Here is a 22233-nt window from a genome sequence, read left to right on the forward strand (position 1 = left end):
GACAAAAGTGTGTCCTTTGTCTTTTTCTAGTTCATTCATCCATACTTTTCTTTTGTCAGTAGACAGTCTTGATAACTATAGCTATATAATGGGTCTTAAATCAGATATACTTAATAATCTCCCACTCTATTATTTTTTAAAATTGTTAACATAAGAGAGAATACCAGAGCACCACTCTGGCAAATGAGATAACTAGGGATTGAACTCGGGACTTACTGCTTTTAAGTTTAAAGCTCTAGCCACTATGCCATGTCCTGAGCCATACCACTATATTCATTTTGAAAGATTTTTCACTGTTATAGTTTCTCTGCCTTCCTTTCTTTCAAACTTTAAAGCATATTTTAAAAATATTTATTTTAATGAGACACAGAGACATACCAGATGACTGCTCTGCTCTGGCTTATGATGGTGCTGGGGAATTTGTTTATTTTAGATAAAGATAGGAATTGAGAGGAAGGAGAAGATAGACACCTGCAGCACTGCTTCACTGCTTGTGAAAATACCCTCCCCCATAGACACTTGCAGTTTGGTACTGGAGACTTGAACTCAGGTCCTTGAGCACTGCAATGTGCGCTCAACAAGGTATGCCACCACCAAGCCCCTAAAACAACCATTATAACCATTATGCTGTCTCTCTAGGCTTGTTTCTCTGCCTTTCCATACTGGTTTAGAATACTATATTTGACAAAATATTTTTCTGGTGTAGTGGATAAAGTATTAGACTCCCAAGTATGGGGACTCAAGTTTGATCCCTGGTATCACATATGCCAGAGTGATGCTCTGGTTCTCTCTACCACCAATTCCTTCATTAATTAAAAACTTTTTTAAAAAAGTATTTTGACTGTATTGTGTTGTCAGTTTAGGGAGAATTGGTATATTGCTAATGACTGTTAATTGATCTTTTAATGTTTATCTTGTTTTATGCAACCTTGCTGAGAAAATCTTATTAGCAGTGTAATGCTGTGTATTTTATTTTATTTTTATTATTTTGTTTTTACATTGCTTAACTTTGGCTTATGGTATGGTGTAGGAGATTGACTTTGGAATTGTAGAACCCTGCCCCCTAGGGTTTATTTTTTAATATTACAATTTTTTTTTTTTTACTATATTTGTCTATTGGATAGAGATAACTAGAAATCGAGAGGGAAGGGAGGTATAGAGAGGAAGAGACAGACATCTGCAGCACTGCTTCACTACTTGTGAAGCTTTCCCCCAGCAGGTGGGCATCTGGGACTTGAGCCTGGGTCCTCACACATTGTAACATGTGCGCTCAACCAGGTGCGCCACCACCCGGCCCCGGCTTATTTTTAATATGGAACTTTGTTTGTTTGTTTTGCCTCCAGGGTTATCACTGGGGCTAGGTGCCTGCACTACAAATCCACTGCTTCTAGAGGCTATTTTTCCCCTTTTGTTGCTCTTGTTGTTTATCTTCATTTCTTATTGCTGTAGTTGTTGTTGGATAGGACAGAGAAATGGGAGAGAAGAGGGGAAGACAGGGGGGGGGAGAGAAAGATAGACACCTGCAGACCTGCTTCACCACCTGTGAAGTGACTCCCCTGCAGGTGGGGAGCCTGAACCAGGACCCTTAGGCCGGTCCTTGCAATCCATGGCATGTGCGCTTAACCCACTGCGCTACTGCCCAGCCCCCCAGGGTTTATTTTTATATGTTGTATTCAGTTCTTCTGTCTTCTGAGAAATTCTACCATATCTGGTTGCTGAATTTTTTTTTAAAAAGATTTATTTATTTATTTCCTTTTTGTGCCCTTGTTGTTTTTATCGTTGTTGATGTCATCGTTGTTGGATAGTACAGAGAGAAATGGAGAGAGGAGGGAAGACAGAGAGGGGGAAAGATAGACACCTGCAGGCCTGCTTCACTGCTTGTGAAGCGACTCCCCTGCAGGTGGGGAGCCGGGGGCTGGAACCAGGATCTTTACGCTGGTCCTTGTGCTTTGCACCACCTGCACTTAACCCACTGAACTATCGTTTGGCTCCCCCCACCCCCCTTTTTAAAGAGTAATTCTTTTAATTTTGTATTATCTTTATTTGAGAGCCAGAAATTGAGGGGAAGGAGGAAGTAGAGAGAGAGGGAGGGACAGAGATACCTGCAGTACTTACTGCTTCACCACTTGTGAAGCTTTCCCCTTGCAAGTGGGGACTTGGGGGCTCGAACCCAGGTCCTTGGACATTGTAACACATGCGCTCAACCAGGTGCTCCACCACCCGGCCCCAGATGAATAGTTTTTATTCCTGATTTTAATTGTGAAGGAATTTCTGTTACCTGTTTGTGGTTGTCACTAGTGAGTCACCAAGCTGACTGGACCCCCCCCCCCTTTTTTTTTAAATTTGTATTATTATTTTACCAGAGCACTGGTCAGCTCTGGCTTATGGTGGTGCAGGGATTGAACCTGGGACTTTGGAGCCTCAGGCATGAGAGTCTGTTTGTATAACCATTATGCAGTCTACCTCTGCCCCTAAGCTGACTGTTTAGATAAAGATAGCACAGTGCTCAGGTTTCCACATAGTCTTTGGAGACTGGGCTCATCATGATACTTTCTCTGTTCCCTGGGTCATGCACATTCCAAAACAAGTGCACTGTCCACATGGGCTATTTTGTTGGACCTAAGTAAGATTTGTATATGTAACCTAAAACCTGAATGCGGAAAACATTCAAAAAAATTTTTATATTTATTTATTTATTTACTCCCTTTTGTTGCCCTTGTTGTTTCATTGTTGTAGTTATTATTGATATCATTGTTGTTGGATAGGACAGAGAGAAATGGAGAGAGGAGGAAAAGACAGAGAGGAGAGAAAGACACCTGCAGACCTGCTTCACCGCCCGTGAAGTGACTCCCCTGCAGGTGGGGAGCCGGGGGCTCGAACTGGGATCCTTATGACGGTCCTTGTGCTTTGCGCCACCTGCGCTTAACCCGCTGCGCAACGCCCGACTTCGGCAGAAAACATTTTTATAAAAATTTATTGACTTACTTATTTTTTTTTTAATTATTTATTGGGGAATTAATGTTTTACATTCAACAGTAAATACAATAGTTTGTACATGCATAACATTCCCCAGATTCCCATTTAACAATACAACCCCCACTATGTCATTCATCATTTTCATGGACCTGTATTCTCCCCACCCACCCATCCACCCCAGAGTCTTTTACTTTGGTATAATACTCCAATTTCATTTCAGGTTCGACTTGTGTTTTCTTTTCTAATCTTGTTTTTCAACTTCGGGCTGAGAGTGAGATCATCCCATATTCATCCTTCTGTTTCTGACTTATTTCACTCAACATGATTTTTTCAAGGTCCATCCATGATCGGCTGAAAACGGTGAAGTCACCATTTTTTACAGCTGAGTAGTATTCCATTGTGTATATATACCACAACTTGCTCAGCCACTCATCTGTTGTTGGACACCTGGGTTGCTTCCAGGTTTTGGCTATTACAAATTGTGCTGCCAAGAACATATGTGTACACAGATCTTTTTGGATGGATGTGTTGGGTTCCTTAGGATATATCCCCAGGAGAGGAATTGCAGGGTCATAGGGTAGGTCCATTTCTAGCCTTCTGAGAGTTCTCCAGACTGTTCTCCACAGAGGTTGGACCAATTTACATTCCCACCAGCAGTACAGGAGGGTTCCTTTGACCCCACACCCTCTCCAGCATTTGCTGTTGTTACCTTTTCTGATGTATGACATTCTCACAGGAGTGAAGTGATATCTCATTGTTGTCTTGATTTGCATTTCTCTGACAATCAGAGACTTGGAGCATTTTTTCATGTGTTTCTCGGCCTTTTGGATCTCTTCTGTGGTGAATATTCTGTCCATGTCCTACCCCCATTTTTGGATGGGGTTATTTGTTGTCTTGTTGTTGAGTCTGGCAAGCTCTTTATATATGTTGGTTATTAAACTCTTACCTGATGTATGGCATGTAAAGATCTCCCATTCTGTGAGGGGTCTCTTGGTTTGGGTAGTGGTTTCTTTTGCTGTGAAGAAGCTTTTTAATTTGATGTAGTCCCATAGGTTTATACTTGCCTTAGTCTTCCTTGTAATTGGATTCGTTTCATTGAAAATGTCTTTAAAATTTATGCGGAAAAAAGTTCTGCCAATATTTTCCTCTAAGTATCTGATAGTTTCTGGTCTAACATCCAAGTCCTTGATCCACTTGGAATTGACTTTTGTATTTGGTGAAATACAGTGATTCAGTTTCATTCTTCTGCATGTTTCAACCCATTGTTTCCAACACCATTTGTTGAAGAGACTCTGCTTTCCCCATGTAATAGTCTGGGCCCCTTTGTCAAAGATTAGATGTCCATAGGTATGGGGTCTTACTTATTTTTTATATTTTATTTATTTGCTTATTTGTTAGAGACAGAGAAATTGAGAGGAGGGGGAGAGACAGAGAGACACCTGCAGCCCTGCTTCACCACTTATGAAGCTTTCCCCCTATAGGTGGGGACCAGGGACTTGAACCCAGGACCTTGCACACTGTAATGTGAGTGCTTAACCAGGTGCACCACCACCTGGCCTTTCTTTCTTTATGACAAAGATAGGAGAGAAAGAACCAGACATCATCACTCTAGTACATGTGCTGCCCCGGATTGAATTCAGGACCTCATTGTTGAGAATCTAGTGCGTTACCCTCTGCACCACCTCCCAGACCACCAGAAAACATTTTTATTCATTAGACTAGAAAGTTCAAGCTGGCCTTCACCACACTGCATGAAGCCCTGATGCTGTAGCTTTCCCTTTTTTTTTTTTTTTTTTTTTTTTTTTTAGCTTTCCCTTTTAAAAGTCTGGAGGGCTGGGGAGGCAGCTCTGCCCAAGGCTCTGAGGCCCTACCTAGATCCAGTCCCCAGCACCACCACCATAAACCAGAGTTGAGTCCAGCCCTCTTCTTTCTCTCTCATTAAAATGAATAAATAAAAATAATTATTTTAAAGAGTTAGCTGGCAGCTGTGAGAACACAAAGAGGGAGTTTTTTTTTTTTTTTTTTTTTTTTTTTAGAGGGAGTGTTTTGGAGGTAGATTCTTTTTTTTTTTTTAAATGTTTCTTTTTTTTTTTTTAAGATACTTTTATTTATTTATTCCCTTTTGTTGCCCTTGTTGTTTTATTGTTGTAGTTATTATTGATGTCGTTGTTGTTGGATAGGACAGAGAGAAATGGAGAGAGGAGGGGAAGACAGAGAGGGGGAGAGAAAGACAGACACCTGCAGACCTGCTTCACCGCCTGTGAAGGGACCTGCCTGCAGGTGGGGAGCCGGGGGCTCGAACCGGGATCCTGACACCGGTCCTTGAGCTTAGCGCCACTTGCACTTAACCCGCTGTGCTACAGCCCGACTCCCTGGAGGTAGATTCTTTTGTATTCAAATCCTGCCTTGTCCCCCCCCCCCCCCCCCCGATTTTCATTGTGAGCAGATAACTTTCTGATGTCTGTGCAGCAGCAAAATGAAAATGATAATGGCACCCTGCATTATTCAGGTTGCATTAACTAATATATGTCAAGTGCTTAAAATAGTGACCCACAGTAAAAGCTCAATAAGTGGCCCTATTAGGATAAGGAACCTGTTGCTTGAACCCATTCAGAAGAACTAGGTATTCTCTCAGAATTGTAATGTAAGGTTTAAAAGGACTCTGATGTTACGGCAGACACTTGAATGTTGGGATTTTCTTCTGTTTTATTCACTTTTATTTTATTATATTTTTAATATTATTTAAAAATATTTGATTGAGAGATACAGAAGGAAAGAGATATATACGTAGAGATGTGAACACTGCTCAGTTCTGACTTATGGTGGTGATGGGGATTGTACCTGGAGCCTCAAGCATGAAAGTCATCAGCATAACTATTATGCTGTCTTTCTAACCCTGTTTAGTTCTTATTAGTTGTGCTTTACAAAACTATCATTTCAGGGGCATAATTTCACATCCTCACATGGAAAGTGTGAGTCACTGCACTGGGTGGGATTTTTCTCTTGAGTAGGAGCAAGCAAAAAAAAAAATGAGACAAGGTTGAATATTAGGGAAACTTGCCATTTTCAAAGTTGCTTTTTTGGTGAGAAGGTTGGGTAACTAGTTTTCTGAAACAAACAAAACTGCTGTGCAAGGATCCGGGTTTGAGTATGAAGGGGGGAAGTTTGTGTGTGTGTGTGTGTGTGTGTGTGTAAGCTTCACTAGCTGTGGAGCAGTGCTGTAAGCCTCTCTTTCTCTCACCCTATTTCTCTATCATAATACTAAGAAAAAAAAAATCAGTGGCTTTCAATATCTTGAATACTTAAACCCATAAATTGAGCACTCAGACCTAGAAGCCCAGAAGCAGCCTTCTCAAATTTTTGCCTTAAATTTAGTGCAGTGGCCTGTTTCCATGGCACAGGGCACTAGATTGTCAGTTATTATGCAAGTCCTCTAACCTGTTTGCAGCTGGATGCCACATGATATGTGACATTCTGAGCAAATTACTTTTTTCTTTTTTTTTTTTAGATTTTTAATATTTATTCCTTTTTGTTGCCTTTGTTTTATTCTTGTAGTCATTATTGTTGTTATTGATGTCGTTGTTGGATAGGACAGAGAGAAATGGAGAGACGAGGGGAGACAGAGAGGGGGAGAGAAAGACACCTGCAGACCTGCTTCATCGCCTGTAAAGGGACGCCCCTACAGATGGGGAGCCGGGCACTCGAACCGGATCCTTAAGACTGCCCGACTCCTGCAAATTTATTTCTAGTTGGGAGTCCGGCGGTAGCACAGCTGGTTAAGCGCACGTGCTGCAAAGTGCAAGGACCAGAGTAAGTATCCCGCTTCGAGCCCCGGCTCCCCACCTACAGGGGAGTCACTTCACAGGCGGTGAAGCAGGTCTGCAGGTGTCTGGCTTTCTCTCCCCCTCTCTGTCTCCTCCTCCTCTCTCTATTTCTCTCTGTCCTATTCAACAACGATGACATCAATAACAACAACAATAATTACAACAATAATGAAAAACAACAAGGGCAATAAAAGGGAAAATAAATAAATATATTTTAAAAAAGAGGGTGAGGGTATAGCATAATGGTTATGCAAAGAGACTTTCATGTCTGAGTCAAGTCCCAGGTTCACATCCCTCACACCGCTATAAGCCAGAGCTGAGCAGTGCTCTGGTTAAAAAAAAAAAAAGATGTTCAGTGAGGGGCTGTGGTTGCAGCTTTGTGGTAGAGCAGTTTCTCACATGAATGAGATTTAACCCTCAACAGTAACAACCAGAACAAACAAACAAACAAAAAAAAACCCCAAGATTATGTTTAATGAACTAATTTATATGTGGGTGTGTCAGTTATTTTTAGTATAACTGTGCCAACTAGGATATTAAAAATGTCTTATCTCATAGTTGGAATTTTGTCTGCATTTTAAGGATAACGACTCAATTTGAATGTAGTAAACAGGTGCATATATTTCTGGTCAAGGTTAATTCTGTAATCTGAGCTTTGAAGTGGTGTCTTTAATTTGGTGTCCTTAACATTTACTCTATAACTGGCAAATCTTTATTTCATAAACAAAATTATGTATTTGAAGTGGTGTCTCAACTCATTTTACGCTTTCACATTTTTCATTTTATAGTAACGGTGATTGATTTTTCTTTTTTAAGTCAACTTCGGTATTAAAATCATGATAAATTCAATTTGTTTTAGTGACATGATCAGGTGATTTCTGGGGGCAGAGCTATGGTGACCTGGTCTCAGGGAATTGGCTCTCCCCAAGAAAATAGATACTACAAAAAAATATCTCAGTGAATTTCATCAGAGCACAATTGTTGTTAAAATTCGTAAGGCTCTTGCCGGGCGGGTTGGCTTCACGGCGGGTAACAGAGACGCGGAGACAACGGCTGGGCAGGGAAGCTGTTTTTCTTTATTCAGGAACAACGATTCACAAACTAAGACAAACTAATCACCAAACAGAACTCCGCTGTCTCTTTGCGGCGGTGCAAGCACTCTTTCTTTTACTCTCGAACTCAGCAACCCTCTCCCTTACTCTCCAACTCAGGAACTCTCCCTTACTCTGTAACTCTGCAACTCTGGAACTCTCGAACTCTGAAACTCTTCCACTGTGGAACTCTCTCTTACTCTGTAACCCTGAAACTCTCGAACTCAGGAACCCTCTGGCCCTCTCTCTCTTCCTCTCGATCTCAGGAGCTCTCTCACTCAGGAACCCCTCTCTCGGGGTTCCTTGGGGCGGGGCCAAACAGGCCCGCGAAATTAACAGGACTGATCCAATTCTCTTGGCGGGGGAGGGCTAGAACAAACCAATGTAAAGCATACGACACACAATTGGAATTTTAGATAAAGCAGAAAACATCATGTCTGAAAGTTGGTGATTGCATGTGGATAGCTGGCACAGGAGGGGAAGGAGAAAGACTAAAGTGATGATATTTAAATAGATACTTCCCCCCTTTTTTCTTTCAGCCAAACCAAATAGGAAGCTTACTTTTCTCTACCTAGCCAATGATGTCATTCAGAACAGCAAACGGAAGGGCCCAGAGTTTACAAAAGATTTTGCACCAGTGATTGTGGAGGCTTTTAAGCATGTTTCAAGGTATGATCATTATTTTATGTACGAAGTAGTCGGACTTAAACTCATGATAAGTCATCAGTTTGTTAACATTTACCTTAAATTGCTAAAATGAAGGGGAAAAAATCCAACCAGGGTCTACATCTCTTTGAAGTTTTTACTTGTAAAGACTTGTGACATTTTATATGTGTTAATTTATCTTGTTTATTTTTTAATTTCTTTATTGGGGGATTAATCATTTACAGTCAACAGTAAAATACAATAGTTTGTACATGCATAACATTTCCACATAACAATACAACTCCCACTAGGTCCTTCTCTGCCATCCTGTTCCAGGACCTGAACCCTCCTCCCCACCCCAGCCCCACCCCCACCCCAGAGCCTTTTACTTTGGTACAATATACCAACTCCAGTTCAAGTTCTGCTTAGAGTTTTCCTTTCTGATCTTATTTTTCAACTTCTGTGAGATCATCCCATATTCATCCTCTTTCTTACTTACCTCACTTAACATGATTCCTTCAAGCTCCATCCAAGATGGGATAAAGAAGGTCAATTCACCATGAACCCCAGACTTTGGAGCCTCAGGAACAAGAGTCTTTGCATAACCATTATGCCACCTACCCTGTTCACATTTCTCAGTTATCCAGTTATCCATATAACAATTCAACCCCCTTTAGGTTCTCCTGTGCCATCGTGTTCCAGGACCTGAACCCTCCACCCTACCTAAGAGCCCTTTACTTTGGTGCAAAACACCAGACCCAGTCTAAGTTCTGCTTTGTGTTTATTATTCAACTTTTTAAAAAAATTAGATTTGTTTCATTAAAGATGCCTTTAAAATTTATATGGAAATATAAATTCTCCATATAAATTTCCTCTGAGTATTTGATAGTTTCTGGTCTAACATCTGAGGGTTGTTGAAATCCCCTACTATTAATGTGTTGCTGTTAATATATTGCTATAGCCCTTTCAGTAGATGTTTGATGTATTTAGATGGCCTCTAATTGGGTACATAGATGTTAATAGTCATTAGAACTTCTTGATTGACTGATCCTTTGAGCATTAAGTGATGTCCATCCCTATCTTTCACAATTTCATTTATTTTAAAGCCTATTGTGTCAGATTGAGAATAGTTGTTCCTGCCTCTTTTTTTGTGGTCCATTGGCTTGTGTGGTAGTTTTCTATTCTTTCACTTTGAGTCTGTTTGTCTTGTTGAGTTAGGTGGGATTCCTGCAGACAACATATGTTTGGGTTGTGTTTTCATTTTTAAATTATTTATTTTTCCTTTGTTCTTGTAGTTAGTGTTATTGATGTTGTCGTTGTTGGATAGGACAGAAAGAAATGGAGAGAGGAGGGGAAGATGGGAGAGAGAAAGATAAACACCTGTAGACCTGCTTCACTGTCTGTGAAGCAACTCCCATGCAGGTGGGGAGGCGGGACTCGAAACGGGATCCTTACATGGGTCCTTGCGTTTTGTTCTACCTGCACTTAACCCACTGCACTACTGCCGGACTCTCCCTTGTTTTTTATTATTGTTGTAGTTATTGTTGTTGTTATTGATGTCATCGTTGTTAGGACAGAGAGAAATGGAGAGGAGGGGAAGAGAAAGATAGACATGTGCAGACCTGCTTCACTGCCTGTGAAGCAACTCTCCTGCAGGTAGGGAGCTGGGGGCTTGAAGAGGGATCCTTGCGCTTTGCACGTTGTCCGCTTAACCCACTGCGCTACCGCCTGACTCCCTTGGTTATGTTTTCTGATCCATCTTCCTACTCTGTGCCTTTATTGATATTATAGAATGAAGATATTTTAATGCCATTATTCTAAAATTTTAGAGTGTTCTGGTTTATGGCATTTTTATGATTCTGTGATTGTTTATGAGTCCTTTCAGAACTTCTTTCAGGGCACAGGCTTGGTTATAGTTGATTCCTTCAACTGTTGCTTGTCTGAGAAGGGAGGTTTTTATGCCTCTATCTAGTCTGAATGATAGTCTAGCAGGATACAGTAGTCTTGTTTGAAAGCCTTTCTCAGTAAGCACTTGATATGTATATTGCCATTCTCTTCTGGTCTGTACTCTAGAGAAATCTGCTGCTAATCTTATGTGTTTTCCTTTGTAGGTGACTCTTTGTTTTTCTCTTGTAGCGTCCAAGATTCTTTCCCTATCCTTTTTATTTTCTTTTTTATTCTAAATATATTGTATTTTGGTGCCTTTAAGTCTGGGTTAATTCTGTTTGGGCTCTCAAATTCTTGAACCTTCATGTCTTTTATATATATATATATATATATTTTCCTTTTTGTTGCCCTTGTTGTTTTTATTATTGTTGTAGTTATTATTGTTGCTATTGATGTTGTTGGATAGGACAGAGAAAAATGGAGAGAGGAGGGGAAGACAGAGAGGGGGAGAGAAAGATAGACACCTGCAGACCTGCTTCACTGGCTGTGAAGTGACTCCCCTGCAGGTGGGGGAACCTTCATGTCTTACGTTATCTAGACTACAGAAGTTCTCAGCTTTTATGTCCTGTAGAATGCTTTCTTCCCCTCCCTCTCTTTCTTCCTCTGGTAAGCCAATAATGCATATATTAGTTCTTTTGAAGTCATCCCATATGTCTTTGTTGCTGTTTTCAGTATCTTATAATTTCTTTTTGAGATCTCTTACTTCTTTCTTAGTTTTCTCTAATTCACCCTCAATCTTGCTAATTCTGATTTTTGCTTCACTTATTCTATTCTCTCTCCCCTCTGTTGTTTTCTGTAGCTCAGTTATTTTGTTGCCCTGTTCTGATACTGTATTTGCTTGATCAGCTAGTTATGATCTTAGCTCAGCTGTTTCAGCTTTTAGCTCTCTAATTAGCTCAAGATAGTGTTTTCTTTTGGAGCCTTATTTGCTGTTTCCCCTTTTCTGATGATATTATTTTCAAACTCTTTCCTCACTCCTTTGACTAAGACCTCAACTAGTGTTTGGATCTTGTCCTCAAAACCCTTTGGGGGAAGGTTTATCTGGACTTTTGTCCTAGTTCATTCCTCCCATGTTTCTTCTTGGTTTAACCATTGTATATAGTGTGTTATGAGATACCTCTCTCAGTACTATTTAATCCACTAATCACATTTGCCTGGAGTGACTTGTGTCTAAGTAAGGTACTTAAAGAGTTCACAGTTGTGGAAATTAACAGTTGTTTCATTGTTCTCAATCCTTGAGGTGAATCATGGTGGCAGTTACACTTTCTTTTGTTCTTTATCTTCCCTGTAGGCTCTGGAAGCCTGTGGGCTTTTTAACCACAAGTAGATTTTTTAGCTTAATTATTCACTCCTAACCTGTGACTTGGTGGGTCCCCAGAGTATTCCAAGTCTTGTCTTGTGTTCTCAGGTGATCTTCTTTGCTACTCTTAGTTGACCAGGGAGGGGAGAGACACAGCTGCTGCTACTCTGTAGCCCTGCCCACCTCAGGAAGTCTATATCTATACATTGTTAATTTTTGTGAAGAAAGGTATTACTTAACTGTTGACTAATGTGGACAGTTGGAGTAGTTGAATTAATTATAATTAGTAGCTTTCTCTTAAGAGCAAAAGTAACTTGCCATCTTGGAACAGACTTCATTCCCAGTGAATGATGATATTGAACTGAAAAATTGGAAGTCAATTAATGTTCCAATTAATATTTTTGGATTAATTAATACTCAGTACACTTTCCCTTACAGTGCTTATAGTGATTTAAAGGTTTTCTAAATATGCAGGTATCTGTCATCATTTTTTTGATTGTCTTGGAAATAGAGACTATTAACTTAGTATAATCATAATGTGTAGAAGCCTGTACTGAGGCAAGCTGACACATTTTGTATAGAAAACCCCAGTATTTGATGATTCTTTGGATGTGAAAGGCTATCTGTGTTGAACAATTCAAGAATATGTCACCGGAGATACATTTTCAGAAATTACTGTGTGAAAGCTTTTGCTTTCTAATAGCTCATTTTCATACTATCTTTCATTATCTTTTTAGATGTTAGTTTCTTAGAATTCAATTCTGAACTCTCTGGGATCATAGTTTTCACTTGTCCTCTGAATGATTTCATATACTACATGTATTTAGTTGTACTACAGCCTAGTAACTCTTTTTAATCTTATACTCATGTGAGAAAATTTTCCTTTCAGACATGTATGTTCAGTTGTCTATGAATTTCTTGTATTATTCCAGATCCCTCAATTCAGTGTGTCTGATACTGAGCTTATACTTTTATTTATCTTTAAATTCTTATTTATTTTTGAGGAGAGAGAATACTAACAACACCAGAGTACCACTCTGATATATGCAGTGTTAGAGATCGAATTATGGACCTCACTCTCCATAGTCTTCACACTATTTATTGCACACCTGTTGGGCCCCTAAACGCACATGCTTGCTCTCTGGCAAACTTTGTCCTCCTCAAGCTTTTGCTGTCTTTGCACGACAACTCCATTTCTCAAGCTATCCACTCAAGTAATTACCATTTTAACTCATTCTCCACTCTTATCTCATGCAACACTCTCTCTCTCTGTGCTGATATATTTGCTGTTTTGTTATTATTGGATAGAAACAGAGAGAAATTGAGAGGGGAGAGAGATACCTGGAGTTCTGCTTCACCACTTGTGAGACTTTCCCCATGCAGATGGGGACCAGGGGCTTGAACCTGGGTCCTTGTGCACTGTAATGTGAGTGCTTAACCAGGTGCACCACCGCCTGGTCCCACTCATTCTATTTTGTGGCACCTATTTTGCATTTGTAGTTGGGTTGGGATGGGGTGGGGAGGGAAGCAAAGGGAACATTTGTTCCTAATAGCTTTTAACTGTTATATACAGGTTTTTGTTTGTTTTGTTTTATAATAATGTATGTTTTTTAAGGAAAGCAGGAAGTAAGTGTGTATTGATCATCCCTGTTGGGCACAAAGTAATGCTTAGTGGATGTTTGGACAGTTATTTTTAGGAAATAAATGTCTTGTATTCTAAAAAAATTACTATGACCTTTTCAATAACCTTGGGCATTTTTACTGTTAATATTTTTCTTTAGTGAAACTGATGAAAGTTGTAAGAAGCACCTTGGACGAGTTTTATCTATTTGGGAAGAAAGGTCTGTTTATGAAAATGATGTATTAGAGCAGCTTAAACAAGCTCTGTGTAAGTATATAATCTCTGATCATACTCTTTTAATCCAAATGTGTTCTTTCATTAATGTTTAACTACTTTGAATTCAGATGGTGATAAAAAGCCTAGGAAACGAACTTATGACCAGATCAAAGTAGATGAAAATGAGAACTGCTCTTCCCTGGGATCACCAAGTGAACCGCCACAGGTAGAAGTTTTCCTCTGTTAAAAGTTAAATTGCTGTGGCTTCATGTGGCCACCAAACTTTATTAATGCCAGTGTTTTACTTCTGTAAGTAGCTTTTTATTCTCTGAGTATAAGATACAGGCTTATCTGTTTGTCTCCTAGTTAACTGCTTTTGTTTAGTGTAGTGTGATGAGTATCACATTAGGAATTCATATTTTGTAAAGAAATATTATAATTATTTTTAAAAATTTTATTTATTCATGAGAAATAAGAGAGAGAAAGAGAAAGAACCAGACATCACTCTGGTACATGTGCTGCCAGGAATTGAACATGGGACCTCAAGCTTGAGAGTACAAAGTCATATCCACTGTGCCAACTCTTGAACCATGAATCTTTTTTTTTTTTTAATTAAAAAAAATTTATTCCCTTTTGTTGCTCTTGTTTGTTGTAGTCATTATTGTTGTTGTTGGAAAGAACAGAGAGAAATGGAGAGAGGAGGGGAAGGCAGAGAGGGGAAAAGAAAGACACCTGCAGACCTGCTTCACCGCCTATGAAGTGACTCCCCTGCAGGTGGGGAGCTTGAACAGGGATCCTTACACTGGTCCCTGCATTTTGAGCCACGTGTGCTTAACCCACTGTGCTACTGCCCAGTTCCCGATATCTTTTTTTTTTTTTTTAATATTTATTTTCCTTTATTGTTGCCCTTTTTTTAAAAATTTTTTTTTTAAATTTATTTCTTTATTGGGGAATTAATGTTTTACATTCAACAGTAAATACAATAGTTTGTATGTGCATAACATTCCCCAGTTTCCCATTTAACAATACAACCCCCACTATGTCATTTATCATCCTTCATGGACCTGTATTCTCCCCACCCACCCACCCCAGTCTTTTACTTGGGTGCAATATGCCAATTCCATTTCAGGTTCTACTTGTGTTTTCTTTTCTGATCTTGTTTTTCAACTTCGGCCTGAGAGTGAGATCATCCCGTATTCATCCTTTTGTTTCTGACTTATTTCACTCAACATGATTTTTTCAAGGTCCATCTAAGATCAGCTGAAAACGGTGAAGTCACCATTTTTTACAGCTGAGTAGTATTCCATTGTGTCTATATACCACAACTTGCTCAGCCACTCATCTGTTGTTGGACACTTGGGTTGCTTCCAGGTTTTGGCTATTACAGATTGTGCTGCCAAGAACATATGTGTACACAGATCTTTTTGGATGGATGTGTTGGGTTCCTTAGGATATATCCCCAGGAGAGGAATTGCAGGGTCATAGGGTAGGTCCATTTCTAGCCTTCTGAGAGTTCTCCAGACTGTTCTCCACAGAGGTTGGACCAATTTGCATTCCCACCAGCAGTGCAGGAGGGTTCCTTTGACCCCACACCCTCTCCAGCATTTGCTGCTGTTACCTTTTCTGATGTATGACATTCTCACAGGAGTGAAGTGATATCTCATTGTTGTCTTGATTTGCATTTCTCTGACAATCAGAGACTTGGAGCATTTTTTTCATGTGTTTCTCGGCCTTTTGGATCTCTTCTGTGGTGAATATTCTGTCCAAGTCCTCCCCCCATTTTTGGATGGGGTTATTTGTTGTCTTGTTGTTGAGTCTGGCAAGCTCTTTATATATGTTGGTTATTAAACTCTTATCTGATGTATGGCATGTAAAGATCTTCTCCCATTCTGTGAGGGGTCTCTTGGTTTGGGTAGTGGTTTCTTTTGCTGTGAAGAAGCTTTTTAATTTGATGTAGTCCCATAGGTTTATACTTGCCTTAGTCTTCTTTGTAATTGGATTTGTTTCATTGAACATGTCTTTAAAATTTATGTGGAAAAGAGTTCTGCCAATATTTTCCTCTAAGTATTTGATAGTTTGTGGTCTAACATCCAAGTCCTTGATCCACATGGAATTTACTTTTGTATTTGGTGAAATACAGTGATTCAGTTTCATTCTTCTGCATGTTTCAACCCATTGTTTCCAACACCATTTGTTGAAGAGACTCTGCTTTCCCCATGTAATAGTCTGGGCCCCTTTGTCAAAGATTAGATGTCCATAGGTGTGGGGCCTCATTTCTGGGCTCTCAATTCTATTCCACTGGTCAGTGTGTCTATTCATGTTCCAGTGCCAAGCAGTTTTGATGACAGCGGCCCTATAATATAGTTTGAGATCTGGGAGTGTGATGCCTCCGGTTCTGTTTTTTTTTTTTCTCAAGATTGTTTTGGCAATTCTAGGTCTTTTCTGGTTCCAGATAAACATTTGTAGCATTTGTTCTATTCTCCTAAAAAATGTGCTTGGGATCTTGATGGGGGGATAGCATTAAATTTGTAGATGGCTCTGGGTAATATATTCATTTTGATGATGTTAATTCTTCCAACCCATGAACATGGAATATCTTTCCACTTCTTTGTGTCTTTTTCAATTTCTTTGAGTAGTGACTCATAATTTTCAGTATACAACTCTTTCACTTCCTTGGTTAGATTTACTCCTAGATATTTTATTGTTTTTGTTGCTATAGTAAAAGGAACTGATTACTGGATTTCAATTTCTTCTCACTTAGTGTTTGCATAGAGGAATGCCACTGAGTTTGAATGTTAATTTTATAGCCTGACACCTGATTCCTTAGGTTTTTCTATGTATACTATCATGTCACCTGCAAATAAGGAGAGTTTGACTTCTTCTCTTCCAATCTGTATGCCATTAATTCCTTGCTCCTGCCTGACTGCTATGGCAAGAACTTCCAACACTATGATGAATAGTAATGGTGATAGTGGGCAGCCTTGTCTAGTACCTGATCTGAGGGGAAATGCTTCCAGTTTTTCACCATTGAATATGATGTTGGCTGTAGGTTTGCTATATATAGCCTCCACTATCTTGAGGAATTTTCCATCTATTCCCATTTTTTGTAGTGTTTTGATCATAAAGGGATGTTTTATTTTGTCAAAGGCTTTCTCTGCATCTATTGATATGACCATGTGGTTTTTGGTCTTGCTTTTGTTGATGTGGTGGATCACATGGATTGATTTACGTATATTAAACCAACCTTGCATGCCTGGGATAAACCCCACTTGGTAATGATGAATAATCTTTTTAATATACTGCTGTATCCAGTTTGATAGAATTTTGTTCAATATTTTAGTGTCTCTGTTCATCAGAGATAATGGTCTGTAGTTTTCTTTTTTGGTTGTGTCCCTGTCTGCTTTTGGTATCAGAGTGATGTTGGCTTCATAGAAGCTGGCAGGGTGTATTCCAGTGTCTTCAATCTTCTGGAAGATTTTTAAAAGTAGAGATATTAGTTCTTCTTGGAAGGTTTTGTAGAATTCATTTGTAAAACCATCTGGTCCAGGACTTTTATTTTTGGGGAGATTTTTGATAACTGTTTCAATTTCATTAGCTGTGATGGGCCTGTTCATGTTATCCACTTCCTCTTTACTTAGTTTTGGAAGTTGGTAGGTATCTAGGAAATCGTCCATTTCTTCCAGGTTCTCTAGCTTGGTGGTATATAGTTGTTCATAGAAGCCTCGCATGATATGTTGAATTTCTGCAGTGTCTGTTGTGATATCTCCTCTTTCATTTAGTATCCGATCTTCTCCCTATTTTGTTTGTGAGTCTGGCTAAAGGTTTGTCGATTTTGTTTACTCTTTGGAAGAACCAACATTTACTTTCGTTGATCTTTTGTATGGTTTTCCTATTCTCAATGTTATTTATTTCTGCCCTAACTTTAGTGATTTCTGTCCTTCTGATTGCTTTAGGGTTCCTTTGTTGTTCTTCTTCTAGGTCTTTAAGATGTGCAATCAGGCTGTTTATTTGTGCTTTTTCTTGTTTCCTAATGTGTGCTTGTATAGCTATGAACTTCCCTCTTAGGACTGCTTTAGCTGTGTCCCAAATATTTTGATAGCTTGTGTCTTCATTTTCATTGAACTCTCGAAACATTTTGATTTTTCCTTGATTTCCTCTTTGACCCAGAAGTTGTTAAGAAGTGTACTGTTGAGCTTCCACATTTTGGCACTGTTACTCATTTTTTGTTGATTGTTAAGTGTTAGTTTAATTCCACTGTGGTCTGAGCAGATGCTTGGGATGATTTCAATGCTCTTGAATTGGCTGATGCTGTCTTTGTGGCCTAATATATGGTCTATCCTTGAGAATGACCCATGTGGATTTGAGTAAAATGTGTATTCCAGTTTCTTGGGATGAATGACTCTGAAAATGTCCCATAGTTCTAGTTTATCTATCTCTTCATTTAGCTCCCTTATGTCTTTATTGATTTCCTGCCTGGATGATCTGTCAAGTTGAGAGAGTGGGGTGTTGAAGTCCCCTACTATGATTGTGTTACTGTTAATATATTGCTGTAGCTCTTTCAGTAGAAGTTTGATGTATTTAGATGGCTTCTCATTAGGTGCATAGATGTTAATAATTGTTAAGTCCTCTTGACTGACTGATCCTCTGAGCATTAATTAGTGTCCATTCCTATCTTTTTTAATCTTATCTATTTTAAAGTCTATTACGTCAGATATGAGAATAGCTGCTCCTGCCCTTTTTTTGGGCCATTGGCTTGTATGATATTTTTCCATCCTTTCACTTTAAGTCTGTGTTTGTCTTGTTGAGTTAGGTGGGTTTCCTGTAGACAGCATTTTGTTGGGTTGTGTTTTCTCATCCATCTTCCTACTCTGTGTCTTTTAATAGGTGAATTCAGACCATTGACATTTATTGATATCAAAGATTGAAGATATTTTAACGCCATTCTTGTAGAGTTTTATAGTGTTTTGATATATGTCCTATTTGTGGTGGTCTGATTGTTTATAGGAGTCCTTTCAGAACTTCTTTCAGGGCAGGCTTGGTGATGGTTGCTTCCTTCAACTGTTGCTTGTCTGAGAAGGTTTTGATGCCTCCATCTAGTCTGAATGACAGTCTAGCAGGATATAGTATTCTTGGCTGAAAGCCTTTCTCATTGAGCACTCGATAGATATCTTGCCATTCTCTTCTGGCCTGTAGTGTTTGTATGGAGAAATCTGCTGCTAATCTTATGGGTTTTCCTTTGTAGGTGACTCTTTGTTTTTTTCTTGCAGCCTTCAGGATCCTTTCTTTATCCTTATTCCTTTCCATTCTAAGTATGATATGTCTTGGTGTCTTTAGGTCTGGGTTAATTCTGTTTGGGACTCTCTGGGCTTCTTGAATTTTTATGTCTTTGATGTTGTCTAGACTAGAGAAGTTTTCAGCTACTGTGGCCTGGAAAATGCTTTCTTCCTCTGGTATGCCAATAATGTGTACACTGTTTCTTTTGAAGTCATCCCATAGGACTCTTGTTGTTTTCAGCATCTCTTAATCTCTTTTTGAGATCTCTTACTTCTTTTTTAGTTGTCTCTAGTTCATCCTCAATCTTGCTAATTCTGTCTTCAGCCTCATAGATTCTATTCTCTCTGCCCTCTGCTGTTTTCTGGAGTTCATCTATTTTGTTGCCCTGCTCTGATACTGTTTTAGCTTGTTCAACTAGTTGCATTCTTAGCTCAGCGATTTCAGCTTTCAGCTCTCTAATAACCATGAGATAATTAGTATTTTCTTCCATATTCTCATTTGTTGCTCCTGCATTTCTGGTTACAATTTTTTCAAATTCTTTACTCACTCCTGTTATTATTTCCTTAGCTAATGTTTGGATGTTGAACTGGTTATTTTGTGCTTCACCCTCTGGAGGACTTTTAGCTGGACTCTTGTCCTGGTCGAGTCTCCAATATTTTTTCTTGTTGTTTTAACTATTTTTTATATTATGTTATGAGTTCCCTTTATCAGTACTTTTCAAATTATTGATCACTATTGCCTGGATTGACTTGTGTCTAAGTAAGTTAATTAAAGGGTTCACAGTGGTGGAAGTTAACAGTTTTTTCAATAGTATTTAAATCGCTGAGTTGGAGCTCAGTGGTTTAAAAGCCTCTTTTTTTTTTTCTGCCCTGTAGGCTATGGGAGCCTGAGGGCTTTTAAACTATCAATAGGCTTCTTAGCTTAATCACTGACTCCTGACCAAGAGATAAAGCAGGGTGTGGCAGAGATAATCCAGTGGTTATGCAAAGAGACTTTTACAGCCCCTCAGGTATGCCACTGAGGTATAGGTCTTCTGAGTTTCCTGGTTAGGTCTCTGTCCCCTGGTGTCCCTTCCTGTCGCTGCTCCAGATTCTGAGGGTAGTAGCAATGGAGATTCAGTTGCACTTGGTGAGTCTCTGGGGAGTCCTCTCCTCCCTTCAGCTGTCCCCTTGTTGGTGGAGCAGACTGGAGGTGGTGTCTCAAGTGATAAACTGCTGAACTGTTAGCAGTCACTTAATCTCTCCTTAGGCCCCTCTCTCCTCTCTGTCACCAGCCACACGTGTTTGTACTCACCAGTGATTTACTGGGTTCCTGTGGTCATTCTAGTCCTGTCTTATTTCAGTCCCAGGTGGTCTCCTTTGGTATTCCTAGTTTATCGAGGAGAGGAGAGGAGAGGGGAGGGGAGGGGAGGGCAGGGGAGGGAAAGGAGGAGAGGGGAGAGGAGAGGGGAGGGGTGGGGAGGAAAGGAATTGATCTGCTGCTTGTTGCTCCGCCTCTGGAAGTCGAATCTCCCGATATGTATTTTTTTTTAACAAGTCTAGTATTTGTACTTTAGTTTTATTTAGTACACTGTATGTGTGTGTGTGTGTATTTAATTTTTTGGATAGAGACAGCCAAACATCAAGCGAAAAGGGAGAGATAGAGAGGGAAAGCGAGAGAGACACCTGCTGCTCTGCTTCACCACTTGCAAAGCTTTCCCTCTGTAGGTGTGGTGGGGGCTCAAACCTGTGTCCTTTAACATTGTAGAGTGTGTGTGTGTGTGTGTGTGTGTGTGTGTGTGTGTGTGTGTGTGTGTGCGCGCATGCGCGCACGCGTGCGTGAGCACACGCTTAACCAGGTGTGCCTCCACTTAGTTCTATATAGATGTTTGTTTATACCAGAGCACTGCTCAGCTTTACTTCAGTGGTACAGGGGATTGAACCTGGGACTTTGGAGCTTCAGGCATGAGAGTCTCTTTGCATAACCATTGTGCTAACTACTGTCACCCTACACTGTATATTTTAGGCATAATATTCTCAGACATAATTAGTACAAAATAGTTCTTTAAAATTTATTTATATATTTTAAATATTCATTACCTTTTGTTGCCTTTATTTTATTGTTGTAGTTATTATTGTTGTTGATGTTGTTGTTGGATAGGACAGAGAAATGAAGAGAAGAGGGGAAGACAGAGGAGGAAAGAAAGAAAGACACCTGCAGACCTGCTTCACTGCTTGTGAAGCATTGCCCCTGCAGGTGGGGACCCGGGGGCTCAAACCAGGATCCTTACGTGTGCTTAACCTGCTGCACTACCGCCCTACTCTCTTAAAATTCATTTTTATTAGTGATTTAATAATGGCTTACAAGATCATCCAGAGGTATTTCCATACTCACCCACCACCATAGATCTGTTCTCTTCCCCCCCCATGACCAACCACCAGAGTTTCACAAAACCTTAAAGACAGTTTACTTAAAAAAAAGAAAAGTTCATGTGTTTCAGTTCTTTATATTGCACATATAAGCGAAAGCATAGAGCTTTCTTAAAAAATATATTTATTTATTCCCTTTGGTTGCCCTTGTTTTTTTTGTTTATCGTTGTTGTGGTTATTTTTATTATTATTGCTCTCATCATTGTTGGATAGGACAGAGAGAAATAGAGAGAGGAGGGGAAGACAGGGAGAGAAAGATAGACACCTGCAGACCTACTTCACTGCCTGTGAAGTGACTCCCCTGCAGGTGTGGAAATGGGCCTCAAACCAGGATCCTTAACACCGGTCCTTGCACTTTGTGCCACTTGCACTTAACCCGCTGTGCTACTGCCTGACTCCCAGCACAGAGATTTTCTAACTGCTGAGTATGGTTAGATATAATAAGAAATTCACCATTATGATAGGTTCTTTTTGCATAGACTATTGTTTTTTTTTTTTTTTTTTGTATGTTATAAATGCACTAAAAATACTATTCCTAGAAAGATAGTTTAAAAATGTTTTTTAATAGGGGAAAATGAGTGTTAGAGTAGCAAGAGCATATTCATATAGTTCTGTATAGTTATATATGGAAATAGTAAATGGACTAAATCATCCTAATGGTAATAAATAGTTGTCCCTGATTGGCACAGTGTGGTATTTAGCCATCTGATGATTCTAGGAAGACATTTTAAACTTTTGATTATGTGAGCATTGAGTCTTAAAAATTCCTCCTTCTGTGTCTCAAACATATAGGAGGGACAGATAAATTTTAAAAGGAGAAAAATGAAGACATAGCCATATTCATAAAACAAGGTAAATGTCTACGTGGACTAGAAATGGTACAGAAGCACACCGTGTGTGCACCAGAGTCTGTTTTCTGCTGAACTTTCAT

The 22233-nt window shown here is 39.5% G+C and overlaps 1 protein-coding gene across 1 annotated transcript in view; it reads left to right on the top strand.

Annotated features, from left to right (window-relative positions):
* RPRD1A (regulation of nuclear pre-mRNA domain containing 1A) overlaps positions 1-22233 on the top strand; it is a 65649-nt gene that overhangs the window by 15745 nt on the left and 27671 nt on the right. Inside the window, exons 2-4 of the mRNA XM_007535556.3 lie at positions 8431-8560; positions 13565-13671; positions 13749-13846. Coding sequence (XP_007535618.1) covers positions 8431-8560; positions 13565-13671; positions 13749-13846 — 335 coding nt within the window. The remainder of the gene's footprint in view (positions 1-8430; positions 8561-13564; positions 13672-13748; positions 13847-22233) is intronic.

Source organism: Erinaceus europaeus, chromosome 15 (assembly GCF_950295315.1).
Source record: "Erinaceus europaeus chromosome 15, mEriEur2.1, whole genome shotgun sequence".
NCBI classification, from domain to species: domain Eukaryota; kingdom Metazoa; phylum Chordata; class Mammalia; order Eulipotyphla; family Erinaceidae; genus Erinaceus; species Erinaceus europaeus.